At 50.9% G+C, this 16,550-nt stretch overlaps 1 protein-coding gene across 14 annotated transcripts in view; it reads left to right on the plus strand.

Moving 5' to 3' along the window:
- Nucleotides 1–16,550, plus strand: part of tcf4 (transcription factor 4) — a 525,031-nt gene that overhangs the window by 491,138 nt on the left and 17,343 nt on the right. For all 14 annotated transcript variants that reach the window (XM_064977265.1, XM_064977266.1, XM_064977263.1 and 11 more), the window contains one exon: nucleotides 13,876–14,011. In XM_064977265.1, coding sequence (XP_064833337.1) covers nucleotides 13,876–14,011 — 136 coding nt within the window. The remainder of the gene's footprint in view (nucleotides 1–13,875; nucleotides 14,012–16,550) is intronic.

Consider the following 16,550-nt stretch of genomic DNA (forward strand, 5'->3'; position numbering starts at 1 on the left):
CAACCAGACACATCACTGTCCTGTAACAGGCCTGGTAACAACCAGACACATCACTGTCCCGTATGGTAACAACCAGACACATCACTGTCCTGTAACAGGCCTGGTAACAACCAGACACATCACTGTCCCGTATGGTAACAACCAGACACATCACTGTCCTGTATGGTAACAACCAGACACATCACTGTCCTGTATGGTAACAACCAGACACATCACTGTCCTGTAACAGGCCTGGTAACAACCAGACACATCACTGTCCTGTAACAGGCCTGGTAACAACCAGACACATCACTGTCCCGTATGGTAACAACCAGACACATCACTGTCCTGTAACAGGCCTGGTAACAACCAGACACATCACTGTCCCGTATGGTAACAACCAGACACATCACTGTCCTGTATGGTAACAACCAGACACATCACTGTCCTGTAACAGGCCTGGTAACAACCAGACACATCACTGTCCTGTAACAGGCCTGGTAACAACCAGACACATCACTGTCCTGTATGGTAACAACCAGACACATCACTGTCCTGTATGGTAACAACCAGACACATCACTGTCCTGTAACAGGCCTGGTAACAACCAGACACATCACTGTCCTGTATGGTAACAACCAGACACATCACTGTCCTGTAACAGGCCTGGTAACAACCAGACACATCACTGTCCTGTATGGTAACAACCAGACACATCACTGTCCTGTATGGTAACAACCAGACACATCACTGTCCTGTATGGTAACAACCAGACACATCACTGTCCCGTATGGTAACAACCAGACACATCACTGTCCTGTATGGTAACAACCAGACACATCACTGTCCTGTAACAGGCCTGGTAACAGCCAGACACATCACTGTCCTGTATGGTAACAACCAGACACATCACTGTCCTGTATGGTAACAACCAGACACATCACTGTCCTGTATGGTAACAACCAGACACATCACTGTCCTGTAACAGGCCTGGTAACAACCAGACACATCACTGTCCCGTATGGTAACAACCAGACACATCACTGTCCTGTAACAGGCCTGGTAACAACCAGACACATCACTGTTCTGTATGGTAACAACCAGACACATCACTGTCCTGTATGGTAACAACCAGACACATCACTGTCCTGTATGGTAACAACCAGACACATCACTGTCCTGTATGGTAACAACCAGACACATCACTGTCCTGTAACAGGCCTGGTAACAACCAGACACATAACTGTTCTGTATGGTAACAACCAGACACATCACTGTCCTGTATGGTAACAACCAGACACATCACTGTCCTGTATGGTAACAACCAGACACATCACTGTCCCGTATGGTAACAACCAGACACATCACTGTCCTGTAACAATGGCCAGCCAACAGCTTGATGCTGTACGTTACTGGTATCAATAGCAGGCAAACCTACTCAGTGATACAACCCGACTTCCCAGGTCCAAGAAAGAGACAGATCAGATCTGTCGGGCTCAAGTCATCTAAACAGCCATGGTTTAAAGCCCCTTTATGTGAGCCTGTAATCTAACTTCACACACACACACACACACACACACACACACACACACACACACACACACACACACAGTCAGTGTGAGATTTTAGTGAGGTAGAGTTACGGATGATGAAAGATAACATATTCTTCCTAATCTTTGTCGTAATCTGGTCTCGTTTATGTTCCTGAAACAACTCTGACATGAAACATGGAAATCATGGCTCATAGCCCTCCTTCTGCATGAGACAGGGAGAGGGATGAGACAGGGATGAGACAGGGAGAGAGGGATGAGACGGGGAGAGAGGGATGAGACGGGGAGAGACAGGGATGAGACGGGGAGAGAGGGATGAGACGGGAGAGAGGGATGAGACAGGGATGAGACGGGAGAGGGGGATGAGACAGGGAGAGAGGGATGAGACAGGGAGAGAGGGATGAGACGGGAGAGAGGGATGAGACGGGAGAGAGGGATGAGACGGGAGAGAGGGATGAGACGGGAGAGAGGGATGAGACGGGAGAGAGGGATGAGACGGGAGAGAGGGATGAGACTGGGAGAGAGGGATGAGACGGGAGAGAGGGATGAGACGGGAGAGAGGGATGAGACGGGGAGAGATGGATGAGACGGGAGAGAGGGATGAGACGGGAGAGAGGGATGAGACTGGGAGAGAGGGATGAGACGGGAGAGAGGGATGAGACGGGAGAGAGGGATGAGACGGGGGAGAGGGATGAGACGGGGAGAGAGGGATGAGACTGGGAGAGAGGGATGAGACGGGAGAGAGGGATGAGACGGGAGAGAGGGATGAGACGGGAGAGAGGGATGAGACGGGGAGAGATGGATGAGACGGGAGAGAGGGATGAGATGGGGAGAGAGGGATGAGACGGGAGAGAGGGATGAGACGGGGAGAGAGGGATGAGACGGGAGAGAGGGGGATGAGACGGGGAGAGAGGGATGAGATGGGAGAGAGGGATGAGACTGGGAGAGAGGGATGAGACGGGGAGAGAGGGATGAGACGGAAGAGTGGTATGAGACGGGGAGAGAGGTATGAGACGGGGAGAGAGGGATGAGACGGGAGAGAGGGATGAGACGGGGAGAGAGGGATGAGACGGGAGAGAGGGATGAGACGGGGAGAGAGGGATGAGACGGGGAGAGAGGGATGAGACGGGGAGAGAGGGATGAGACGGGGAGAGAGGGATGAGACAGGGAGAGAGGGATGAGACGGGAGAGAGGGATGAGACGGGGAGAGAGGGATGAGACGGGGAGAGGGGATGAGACGGGGAGAGAGGGATGAGACGGGAGAGAGGGATGAGACGGGGAGAGAGGGATGAGACGGGGAGAGGGATGAGACGGGGAGAGGGGATGAGACGGGGAGAGGGGATGAGACGGGGAGAGGGGATGAGACGGGGAGAGAGGGATGAGACGGGGAGAGGGGGATGAGACGGGGAGAGGGATGAGACGGGGAGAGGGGGATGAGACGGGAGAGGGGATGAGACGGGGGAGAGGGGATGAGACGGGGGAGAGGGGATGAGACGGGGAGAGAGGGATGAGACGGGGAGAGAGGGATGAGACAGGGATAGAGGGATGAGACGGGAGAGGGGGATGAGACGGGGGAGAGAGGGATGAGACGGGGAGAGAGGGATGAGACGGGGAGAGAGGGATGAGACGGGGGAGGAGGGATGAGACGGGGAGAGGGGATGAGACGGGGAGAGAGGGATGAGACGGGGAGAGAGGGATGAGACGGGAGAGAGGGATGAGACGGGGAGAGAGGGATGAGACGGGGGGAGAGAGGGATGAGACGGGGAGAGAGGGATGAGACGGGGAGAGGGATGAGACGGGGAGAGAGGGATGAGACGGGGAGAGAGGGATGAGACGGGGAGAGAGGGATGAGACGGGGGAGAGAGGGATGAGACGGGAGAGAGGGATGAGACGGGGGGAGAGAGGGATGAGGCGGGGAGAGAGGGATGAGACGGGGAGAGAGGGATGAGACGGGGGAGAGGGATGAGACGGGGGAGAGAGGGATGAGACGGGAGAGAGGGATGAGACGGGAGAGAGGGATGAGACGGGAGAGAGGGATGAGACGGGGGAGAGAGGGATGAGACGGGAGAGAGGGATGAGACTGGGAGAGAGGGATGAGACGGGAGAGAGGGATGAGACGGGGAGAGAGGGATGAGACGGGGAGAGAGGGATGAGACGGGAGAGAGGGATGAGACGGGAGAGAGGGATGAGACTGGGAGAGAGGGATGAGACGGGAGAGAGGGATGAGACGGGGGAGAGGGATGAGACGGGAGAGAGGGATGAGACGGGAGAGAGGGATGAGACTGGGAGAGAGGGATGAGACGGGAGAGAGGGATGAGACGGGAGAGAGGGATGAGACGGGAGAGAGGGATGAGACGGGGAGAGATGGATGAGACGGGAGAGAGGGATGAGATGGGGAGAGAGGGATGATACGGGAGAGAGGGATGAGACGGGGAGAGAGGGATGAGACGGGAGAGAGGGGGATGAGACGGGGAGAGAGGGATGAGACGGGGAGAGAGGGATGAGACTGGGAGAGAGGGATGAGACGGGGAGAGAGGGATGAGACGGGAGAGTGGTATGAGACGGGGAGAGAGGTATGAGACGGGGAGAGAGGGATGAGACGGGAGAGAGGGATGAGACGGGAGAGAGGGATGAGACGGGAGAGAGGGATGAGACGGGGAGAGAGGGATGAGACGGGGAGAGAGGGATGAGACGGGGAGAGAGGGATGAGACGGGGAGAGAGGGATGAGACGGGGAGAGAGGGATGAGACAGGGAGAGAGGGATGAGACGGGAGAGAGGGATGAGACGGGGAGAGAGGGATGAGACGGGAGAGGGGGATGAGACGGGGAGAGAGGGATGAGACGGGAGAGAGGGATGAGACGGGGAGAGGGATGAGACGGGGAGAGGGATGAGACGGGGAGAGGGGGATGAGACGGGGAGAGGGGGATGAGACGGGGAGAGGGGGATGAGACGGGGAGAGAGGGATGAGACGGGGAGAGGGGGATGAGACGGGGGAGAGGGATGAGACGGGGGAGAGAGGGATGAGACGGGAGAGGGGGATGAGACGGGGAGAGGGGGATGAGACGGGGAGAGGGGGATGAGACGGGGAGAGAGGGATGAGACGGGGAGAGAGGGATGAGACAGGGATAGAGGGATGAGACGGGAGAGGGGGATGAGACGGGGAGAGAGGGATGAGACGGGGAGAGAGGGATGAGACGGGGAGAGAGGGATGAGACGGGGAGAGAGGGATGAGACGGGGAGAGAGGGATGAGACAAGGATAGAGGGATGAGACGGGAGAGGGGGATGAGACGGGGAGAGGGGGATGAGACGGGGAGAGAGGGATGAGACGGGGAGAGAGGGATGAGACGGGGAGAGAGGGATGAGACGGGGAGAGAGGGATGAGACGGGGAGAGAGGGATGAGACGGGGAGAGAGGGATGAGACGGGGAGAGAGGGATGAGACGGGAGAGAGGGATGAGACGGGAGAGAGGGATGAGACGGGGAGAGAGGGATGAGACGGGGAGAGAGGGATGAGACGGGGAGAGAGGGATGAGACGGGGAGAGAGGGATGAGACGGGAGAGAGGGATGAGACGGGAGAGAGGGATGAGACGGGGAGAGAGGGATGAGACGGGGAGAGAGGGATGAGACGGGGAGAGAGGGATGAGACGGGAGAGAGGGATGAGACGGGGAGAGGGGGATGAGACGGGGAGAGGGGGATGAGACGGGAGAGAGGGATGAGACGGGGAGAGAGGGATGAGACGGGAGAGAGGGATGAGACGGGGAGAGAGGGATGAGACGGGAGAGAGGGATGAGACGGGGAGAAGGGGATGAGACGGGGAGAGAGGGATGAGACGGGGAGATGGGGATGAGACTCACGGAAACATCTACATTTTTTGTTGCTATAAAATTCACACATTTACAATTTACAATCACAAGTTGAATACAGCACTTGTACTCTCTCTTTTTCACACACACACACACACACACACACACACACACACACACACACACACACACACACACACACACACACACACACACACACACACTAACACACTCACACACTCATACACTAACACACACACACACACACTAACACACACACACACACACTAACACACACACACACACACTAACACACACACACGCCGGTTGGGCGGGGGGGGGGGGGGTAGTATAACGACAGAAGAGAAGCTGCATGTATCTAATTGTAGACAAAGTTGACTTACAAACTACCACTAACACACACACACACACACACCTAACACACACTAACACACACACACTAACACACACTAACACACACTAGCACACACACAGACACACCACACACACTAACACACACACACACGCACTAACACACACACACACACTAACACACTCACACACTAACACACACACACTAACACACACACACACACATACTAACACACACACCACTAACACACACACCACTAACACACACACACACACACACACACACACACACAAACATGCACAAAGTCACTTTCCTTGTACTGGCATGTGTGTTTGTGTGTCAGCGGCTCCTTGACTTGCACAGCATCCTGCCCTCCCCTCCTTCTCCAACACTCCTCCTCCCCTCCTTCTCCTCTTCCTCTCCTCCTCTCCTCTTCAAGACAGCTCAGTATTGAAATAGCTCCTCTCTTTTAATTGAATTAGCATTTAAAGATGCTACATCTGCACATCCAAATTGTTAGCAGCTGTGCTACACTGAGGCTGCCTGACGAAGCTGGGCTTGGGTAGCGAGAGAGGCTGGCGTAAGAGAGAAAGAGATGAGAAGGAGAAATGAAGCAACAGAGAGAGAGGGAGCTAGTGAGAAACAGAAAAAAGAAAGAGATAAAGAGATGAGAGAGAACAGAGACAGAGAGAGAGAGAACAGAGAGAGAGAGAGAACAGAGACAAAGACAACAGAGAGAACAGAGAGAGAGAGAACAGAGACAGAGAGAGAGAGAACAGAGACAGAGAGAGAGAGAACAGAGAGAGAGAGAACAGAGAGAGAGAACAGAGAGAGAGAGAACAGAGACAGAGAAAAAAGAGACAGAGAAAAAAGAGACAGAGAACAGAGAGAGAGAGAACAGAGAGAGAGAGACCAGAGAGAGAGAACAGAGACAGAGAAAAAAGAGAGAGTGAGGCTGACTGACACCTCCAGAGGTGAAATTTGATGATCTTTCACCTCTCGAGATGATAATTCTGGTAAGCTCACCTCTGGAGGTGATGTGCCATTCGTCTCTCGAGGTAATGACCTGGGGGGGGGGGTTAAAGATCTTTTTAGGACATTTCGAGATGACAGATGTTTGTGTTTGGTTTAATAAAGTACTGAGCCTGAGAACAATGATCCCTGCTTTGGCACGAACCAGACAGAACAGAACATCTCTTTAGCCAAATTAAACATCCTGCTAAAGTATTCTAAACTATTATAAAGTATTCTAAACTATTATAAAATATTCTAAACTATTATAAAATATTCTAAACTATTATAAAATATTCTAAACTATTATAAAGTATTCTAAACTATTATAAAATATTCTAAACTATTATAAAATATTCTAAACTATTATAAAATATTCTAAACTATTATAAAATATTCTAAACTATTATAAAATATTCTAAACTATTATAAAGTATTCTAAACTATTATAAAATATTCTAAACTATTATAAAATATTCTAAACTATTATACAATATTCTAAACTATTATAAAATATTCTAAACTATTGTAAAATATTCTAAACTATTGTAAAATATTCTAAACTATTGTAAACTGTTATAAACTGTTATAAACTGTTATAAACTATTATAGACTATTATAAACTATTATAAACTATTATAAACTGTTATAAACTATTATAAAGTATTATAAACTATTATAAACTATTATAAACTTTTATGAACTATTATAAACTGTTATAAACTGTTATAAACTGTTATAAACTATTATAAACTATTATAAACTGTTATAAACTGTTATAAACTATAACTATGACACATGCCTAATCCTGGCACTGGTCCTCTCCTGTCTGGACCACTGCAACCCGCTGTTAGCTGGGCTCCCTGCTTGTGCCATGGAACCCACTGCAACCCGCTGTTAGCTGGGCTCCCTGCTTGTGCCATGGAACCCACTGCAACCCGCTGTTAGCTGGGCTCCCTGCTTGTGCCATGGAACCCACTGCAACCCGCTGTTAGCTGGGCTCCCTGCTTGTGCCATCGAACCCCTACAACTCGCCTGTCTCATGTCACCCCGCTCCTCCACTGGCTTCCAGTAGAAGCTTGCATCCACTACAAGACCACGGTGCTTACCTACAGATCAGCAAGAGGCTAACTAAGGATAACTAAGGCTAGCTGCTAATGAATCTTCACGTGGGCTGTTCCTGGGGCTCTGGCTGACACATTGGGAATCAGGGCCCCTGGTTTCTCCTTGCCCTGCCTACCTGAGACTGAGCCGTTGAGGCGGAGGTGCTGTAATATGAGACGGAGCAGCCAGGGGAGTCAGGTAGCCGATCCATACCAGGGAGATGGGTTGTGGGTAGTGGGGGAGCAGCCAGGATCTGACAGGGGTACACATTGAGGTGTTGTACTGTGCTCTGAGGCAGTCAACCAGGGGCTCCATGCGTGCTTGTCCTGAGATGAAGGTACTGTACTATGCTCTGGGGGGGGGGGGGGGGTCGGAGCCACGGGGGGGCCCACGGGGGGGGCCACCGATCCAGGCGAGCGTTAACAGCATTAGTGCAGAACGCCATGATGCCATCTGCTCCTGTCTGTCACGTGTCTCATCAACACAGGCCTACAGGGTTACAGCACTACAGGGCTACAGGACTACAGGGTTACAGGGTTACAGGACTACAGGGTTACAGGACTACAGGACTACAGGGTTACAGGACTACAGGGTTACAGGACTACAGGGTTACAGGACTACAGGACTACAGGGTTACGGGTTTACAGGGTTACAGGACTACAGGGTTACAGGACTACAGGACTACAGGGTTACAGGACTACAGGGTTACATGACTACAGGACTACAGGGTTACGGGACTACAGGGTTACAGGACTACAGGGTTACAGGACTACAGGGTTACAGGACTACAGGGTTACAGGACTTCAGGGTTACAGGACTACATGACTACAGGGTTACATGACTACAGGGTTACAGGACTACAGGGTTACAGGGTTACAGGACTACAGGGTTACAGGGTTACAGGACTACAGGACTACAGGGTTACAGGACTACAGGGTTACAGGACTACAGGGTTACAGGACTACAGGGTTACATGACTACAGGGTTACAGGGTTACAGGACTACAGGTTACAGGACTACAGGACAGGGTTACAGGACTACAGGGTTACAGGACTACAGGGTTACAGGACTACAGGACTTCAGGGTTACAGGACTACAGGGTTACAGGACTACAGGGTTACAGGACTACAGGGTTACAGGACTACAGGGTTACAGGACTACAGGACTACAGGGTTACAGGGTTACAGGGTTACAGGACTACAGGGTTACAGGACTACAGGACTACAGGGTTACAGGACTACAGGACTACAGGGTTACAGGACTACAGGGTTACAGGACTACAGGGTTACAGGACTACAGGGTTACAGGGTTACAGGACTACAGGGTTACAGGACTACAGGGTTACAGGACTACAGGGTTACAGGGTTACATGACTACAGGGTTACAGGACTACAGGGTTACAGGACAGGGTTACAGGGTTACAGGTTACAGGGACTACAGGGGGTTACAGGGTTACAGGACTACAGGGTTACAGGACTACAGGGTTACAGGACTACAGGGTTACAGGGTTACAGGACTACAGGGTTACAGGACTACAGGGTTACAGGATTACAGGGTTACAGGGTTACAGGACTACAGGGTTACAGGACTACAGGGTTACAGGGTTACAGGACTACAGGGTTACAGGACTACAGGGTTACAGGACTACAGGGTTACAGGGTTACAGGACTACAGGGTTACAGGAGGGTTACAGGGGTTACAGGGTTACATGACTACAGGGTTACAGGACTACAGGGTTACAGGACTACAGGGTTACAGGGTTACAGGACTACAGGGTTACAGGACTACAGGGTTACAGGGTTACAGGACTACAGGGTTACAGGACTTCAGGGTGTGCTGCTTAATACATTTCCTACAAAATACAGACAAGTGGATTGTTCAAAACCCTCTGGCCCTATCGCTTTATTTCCCACAAAACCAGGCAAATCAACTGTAGCTCTTACTGACTGACTGTAGGGTTGGTTGCTAACGTCAACAGCTCTTACTGACTGACTAGGGCTCTAACCACTAGTCTACCTGCCACCTCTACACTCTAACCACTAGGCTACCTGCCTCCTCTACACTCTAACCACTAGGCTACCTGCCTAACCCTACCTGGCTCACCTCTAACTCTAACCACTAGGCTACCTGCCTCCTCTACACTCTAACCACTAGGCTACCTGCCTCCTCTACACTCTAACCACTAGGCTACCTGCCTCCTCTACACTCTAACCACTAGGCTACCTGCCTCCTCTACCTGCCACTCTAACCACTAGGCTACCTGCCTCCCCTACACTCTAACCACTAGGCTACCTGCCTCCTCTACACTCTAACCACTAGGCTACCTGCCTCCCCTACACTCTAACCACTAGGCTACCTGCCACCTCTACACTCTAACCACTAGGCTACCTGCCTCCTCTACACTCTAACCACTAGGGTACCTGCCTCCTCTACACTCTAACCACTAGGCTACCTGCCTCCTCTACACTCTAACCACTAGGCTACCTGCCTCCTCTACACTCTAACCACTAGGCTACCTGCCTCCTCTACACTCTAACCACTAGGCTACCTGCCTCCTCTACACTCTAACCACTAGGCTACCTGCCTACACCTCTACACTCTAACCACTAGGCTACCTGCCTCCTCTAACCACTAGGCTACCTGCCTCCTCTACACTCTAACCACTAGGCTACCCTGCCTCCTCTACACTCTAACCACTAGGCTACCTGCCACCTCTACACTCTAACCACTAGGCTACCTGCCTCCTCTACACTCTAACCACTAGGCTACCTGCCTCCTCTACACTCTAACCACTAGGCTACCTGCCTCCTCTACACTCTAACCACTAGGCTACCTGCCTCCTCTACACTCTAACCACTAGGCTACCTGCCACCTCTACACTCTAACCACTAGGCTACCTGCCTCCTCTACACTCTAACCACTAGGCTACCCTGCCTCCTCTACACTCTAACCACTAGGCTACCCTGCCACCTCTACACTATAACCACTAGGCTACCTGCCTCCTCTACACTCTAACCACTAGGCTACCTGCCACCCCAAACATAACCTGGAAACTGTTCCTTCTATCTCCTTCCTGTATAATCAGAGTACCTCAGACAGACAGACAGACAGACAGACAGACAGACAGACAGACAGACAGACAGACAGACAGACAGACGGACAGACGGACAGAGCGACAGACAGGAAGCAGGCCGAGAGACAGACATTGGGGACTGTGAATCGCCATCTTCCTGATTTATAGTGGCACAGATGACAGGGTGACACTGGGAACCCATCTCCCTAGCCGCCCACACACACACACACACACACACACACACACACACCCACACACACTCCCCAGCCTCCCCCTCACGCTTTGTAAGCCGCCCCACTCACATCATCATACTAATTTAGCAGAGTTTTAAAATATAAAACCTTTATTAAATATGTACGCCAGATCCTTCTATCCCCAGCCAGGATGGTGCCATTTTGCATTTGGGGTTTGTTTTGTGATGAAAGACGAGAAGCAAACAAACGCAGCCGGCTTGGAACGTTTCCCTCTCCCTCTCCCTGCCGGTACGCTCCCCACAAAGCCGCTCGACATTTTCTGATATTTGCATCAAGCAGGGAGGTGTCTCGAGCTGAGCTGTCAGAGGCTTAGCTGGAATTACAAACAAGACAGGGAGATAGAGAGAAGAGACAGGGAGATAGAGAGAAGAAACAGGGAGATAGAGAGAAGAAACAGGGAGATAGAGAGAAGAGACAGGGAGATAGAGAGAAGAGACAGGGTGATAGAGAGAAGAGACAGGGAGATAGAGAGAAGAGACAGGGAGATAGAGAGAAGAGACAGGGAGATAGAGAGAAGAGACAGGGAGATAGAGAGAAGAGACAGGGAGATAGAGAGAAGAGACAGGGAGATAGAGAGAAGAGACAGGGAGATAGAGAGAAGAAACAGGGAGATAGAGAGAAGAGACAGGGAGATAGAGAGAAGAGACAGGGAGATAGAGAGAAGAGACAGGGAGATAGAGAGAAGAAACAGGGAGATAGAGAGAAGAGACAGGGAGATAGAGAGAAGAGACAGGGAGATAGAGAGAAGAAACAGGGAGATAGAGAGAAGAAACAGGGAGATAGAGAGAAAATAGACTGGTCCTCCAATTGTATTACACTGTACAACGTGAGAGAGAGAGAGAGAGAGAGAGAGAGATAAAGCCCTTGAATTGAATTGAATTGAGAGAGAAAGATAGACAGAGAGAGAGCGAGAGATAGAGAGAGAGAGACAGTGAGAGAGAGAGAGGAAGAGAGAGAGACAGAGAAAGAGAGAGAGAGAGACAGAGAGGAAGAGAGAGAGAGAAACTTGTGCCAAATGTCATTTCCTGCTGGATCTAGAGGATCCGTCAGGGGAATAGGAGCCCCACAATTAAACATATGGGTATTAAGATAATTGTCAGTTGTGTTGGCGGACATGATAGTAGACAGATGGATGGGAATCACTGAGCTCCGCTGAGGAGAGAGAGGCTCCCTGCGAGAGAGAGTGTTTTATATTTTACCTGCCTGAACGGATCTGAGCGGCTTCACTATTACTGCCAGGTTTTAGTGAATGTAGAGGAATAGACAGGAAATGGGAGGAAGGAAATAGATCCGGGTTCTCCAACTGGCGGACCGCAGGCCAAATTAGGGGATTTTATTTGTCCCCCCAAGTTTTCTCAGCAAGACGTGTGTGTGTGTGTGTGTGTGTAGACTAGGACTGGATCGACTCTGTGATACACACAGGGGGAGGCTGCCCTCTGCAGGTCAACAGCAGTAGTACACATCTAGGGAAGAAGGAGCAGGAGAGGAGGAATGAGTAGAGAGGGAAGGGTGAAAGGAGGTAGGGAATGACTTGGAGGATGTTTATCACGGTTGCCACGGTACCAGGATGTTCCATGTTCCATGACGATAAGGAAAAAACATGAATCCATCCTATTTATGAAGTTTAACTCACAACTAGTATTCGTATTCAATAGATGAACGAAAAAGAAAGGAGCACCAAGGCCCTCTTCATATAATTCATTAAAATGCCTGTTTTTTGTATGGCATCGTTAAATGGAAACAACGTTTTTAAATCCGATGCGTTTCGGCTGCACGGCCGAAAGCGTTGTTTCTATTCTATCCTTGGTCCTCCTTTCTTTTTGATGCCCAATTCACCCCTGTTACCAAAGAGCCCCTTCTGTCTACCAAGATGTACTATTGTGTACCTTAGTAGCACTTCCCTTCCTCCTCTTTCCATTAGATGAATGAATCATATTTATGAAGCTGGACTCATACGTTAGCTAGTAATATTATTCAATACAGGAATGAATTTGAGCTGCTGTGTGTATTCAGGGGTCTATGTCTGTGACGTTTGAGTTGTACCCGTCCTGACTTGAACTTCTTTTCCCCTCCCTATGTCTGTCTCTCTCTCTCTCTCTCTGTCTCTCTCTGTCTCTCTCTCTGTCTCTCTCTCTCTCTCTCTCTCTCTCTGTCTCTCTCTGTCTCTGTCTCTTTCTCTCTCTCTGTCTCTTTCTGTCTCTCTCTCTCTCTCTCTGTCTCTCTGTCTCTGTCTCTCTCTCTGTCTCTCTCTCTCTCTCTCTCTGTCTCTCTCTGTCTCTTTCTGTCTCTCTCTCTCTCTCTGTCTCTCTCTCTCTCTCTGTCTCTCTCTCTGTCTCTCTCTGTCTCTCTCTCTGTCTCTTTCTCTCTCTCTCTCTGTCTCTCTCTCTGTCTCTCTCTGTCTCTCTCTCTGTCTCTTTCTCTCTCTGTCTCTTTCTGTCTCTCTCTCTCTCTGTCTCTCTCTCTGTCTCTGTCTCTCTCTGTCTCTCTCTCTCTCTCTCTCTCTCTCTCTGTCTCTCTCTGTCTCTCTCTCTGTCTCTCTCTCTCTCTGTCTCTTTCTCTCTCTCTGTCTCTTTCTCTCTCTCTGTCTCTTTCTCTCTCTCTATCTCTTTCTGTCTCTCTCTCTCTCTGTCTCTCTCTCTCTCTCTGTCTCTGTCTCTGTCTCTCTCTCTCTCTCTCTCTCTCTCTCTCTGTCTGTCTCTCGCTCTCTCTCTCTGATTCCCTGCAGGTGGGCTCTCACAGGGAAGATGGTAGCGTGGGCATGCTTGGCAGCCATCCCATCAGACCCAACCAAGTGCCAGTCCCCCAGCTGCCCCAGCAGTCTGCCACGTCACCAGATCTCAACCAGACTGATTCATACCGGGGTGAGTAAAGGAGGGGGGGGGGGAGAGAAGGGGGCTGGTTGGTGTGTGTGTGTCGAGGTCACAGTGTACGGCTGTAGCAGGTATTCTGTGGTGTAGGGAGCATTCCAGGACTCCCACAGTTACCTGGTCCATATAACATACTATGTCACCCACAGAGACAAATTAGCAGAGAGTTATTCTAGTATACAACACAGCCACAAATCTGAAACATCTCATTATGAAGAAAATAATTTGAATAGATTTAATTTATGCTTTTTTTCATTGAGCTAGTTAGCCCCTCCTTCTACATTGCCAACGATAAAATATGTGAATTTGGCAAGCATGGAGTTGAAATGTGTGAGTAATTATGATTTAACAGAGAGAACCCAATATATTTAAAATATGAAAATGTAAAAGGAAATTGTATATGACCGATTCTGTGAAGCAAATTAGCCCCGAAATCTGTTTAGACTTGAAATTACTTCCTTGGCATCGTATGGTCCTGAGGCCCTCGCCAACTGCATACACACACACACACACGCACACATATACACACACACACACACACGCACACATATACACACACACGCACACATATACACACACACGCACACATATACACACACACGCACACATATACATACACACACACACACACACACATATATACACACACACACATACACACACAAGCGCGCGCACACACACACACATATACACACACACACACACACACATATACACACACACATAGTGGTACCAACTGCCTAATGGAGTGTTGAACACCATAAAACAGAATTCAGAGAGAAATGTACTGGAGAAACAGTCTTATAGAGTCACCACACACACGTTCTCACACAGCGTGCACGTATCACACACACACTAACGAGGCAGCTGGGGTTAGCTCTATAAATAATGTCCATTAAAGTGTTGTTGGCAACATTACAGTGAGACATTAACAGCAGGATGGTGGCTTTAGTCTCCTTCCCTCTAGTTTCTCCGTCACCCCTGGTCTCCTTCCTCTAGTTTCTCAGTCACCCCTGGTCTCCTTCCCTCTAGTTTCTCAGTCACCCCTGGTCTCCTTCCCTCTAGTTTCTCAGTCACCCCTGGTCTCCTTCCCTCTAGTTTCTCAGTCACCCCTGGTCTCCTTCCCTCTAGTTTCTCAGTCACCCCTGGTCTCCTTCCCTCTAGTTTCTCTGTCTCAGTCACCCCTGGTCTCCTTCCCTCTAGTTTCTCTGTCTCAGTCACCTCTGGTCTCCTTCCCTCTAGTTTCTCAGTCACCCCTGGTCTCCTTCCCTCTAGTTTCTCTGTCTCAGTCACCTCTGGTCTCCTTCCCTCTAGTTTCTCAGTCACCCCTGGTCTCCTTCCCTCTAGTTTCTCTGTCTCAGTCACCCCTGGTCTCCTTCCCTCTAGTTTCTCAGTCACCCCTGGTCTCCTCTAGTTTCTCAGTCACCCCTGGTCTCCTCTAGTTTCTCAGTCACCCCTGGTCTCCTTCCCTCTAGTTTCTCTGTCTCAGTCACCTCTGGTCTCCTTCCCTCTAGTTTCTCAGTCACCCCTGGTCTCCTTCCCTCTAGTTTCTCTGTCTCAGTCACCTCTGGTCTCCTTCCCTCTAGTTTCTCAGTCACCCCTGGTCTCCTTCCCTCTAGTTTCTCAGTCACCCCTGGTCTCCTTCCCTCTAGTTTCTCTGTCTCAGTCACCTCTGGTCTCCTTCCCTCTAGTTTCTCAGTCACCCCTGGTCTCCTTCCACATATAGAAGCTGGCAGCAGCCAGGCCACCATTTTGTTTTTCTTCTTCACTGTGATCGAGACATTGAGGGCATTTTGAGGGAGGCTGTGTCTGTGCAAGAGAGAGAGAGAGAGTGTGTGTGTGTGTGTGTGTGTGTGTGTGTGTGTGTGTGTGTGTGTGTGTGTGTGTGTGTGTGTGTGTGTGTGTGTGTGTGTGTGTGTGTGTGTGTGTGTGTGAGAGAGAGTGTGGGAACAGTGTTTTTATGTTGACAGGAATTTTGGCACCGGCCCACAGAATGACGTCAAACAAAGAGACAGCTGTATTCTCCAGCTGGATAGAGGGAGGAGGGGGAGGGAGGAGGAGGGGGAGACAGGGGGAGGAGGGGGAGACAGAGGGAGGAGGGGGAGACAGAGGGAGGAGGAGGAGACAGAGGGAGGAGGGGGAGGGGGGGAGACAGAGAGAGGAGGGGGAGACAGAGAGAGGAGGGGGAGACAGGGGGAGGAGGGGGAGACAGAGGGAGGAGGGGGAGACAGAGGGAGGAGGGGGAGACAGAGGGAGGGGGGAGGAGGGGGGGGACAGAGGGAGGAGGGGGAGACAGAGGGAGGAGGGGGAGACAGGGGGAGGAGGGGAGGGGGGGGACAGAGGGAGGAGGGGGAGACAGAGGGAGGAGGGGGAGACAGGGGGAGGAGGGGGAGACAGAGGGAGGGGGGGAGGAGGGGGGGACAGAGGGAGGAGGGGGGAGACAGAGGGAGGAGGGGGGAGACAGAGGGAGGAGGGGGAGTGTCTGTCTGTCTGTCTGTCTGGCACCACTAGTATTGTCTGTCTGTCTGTCTGT

The sequence above is a fragment of the Oncorhynchus masou genome, chromosome 11 (assembly GCF_036934945.1).
Source record: "Oncorhynchus masou masou isolate Uvic2021 chromosome 11, UVic_Omas_1.1, whole genome shotgun sequence".
Lineage (NCBI taxonomy): Eukaryota > Metazoa > Chordata > Actinopteri > Salmoniformes > Salmonidae > Oncorhynchus > Oncorhynchus masou.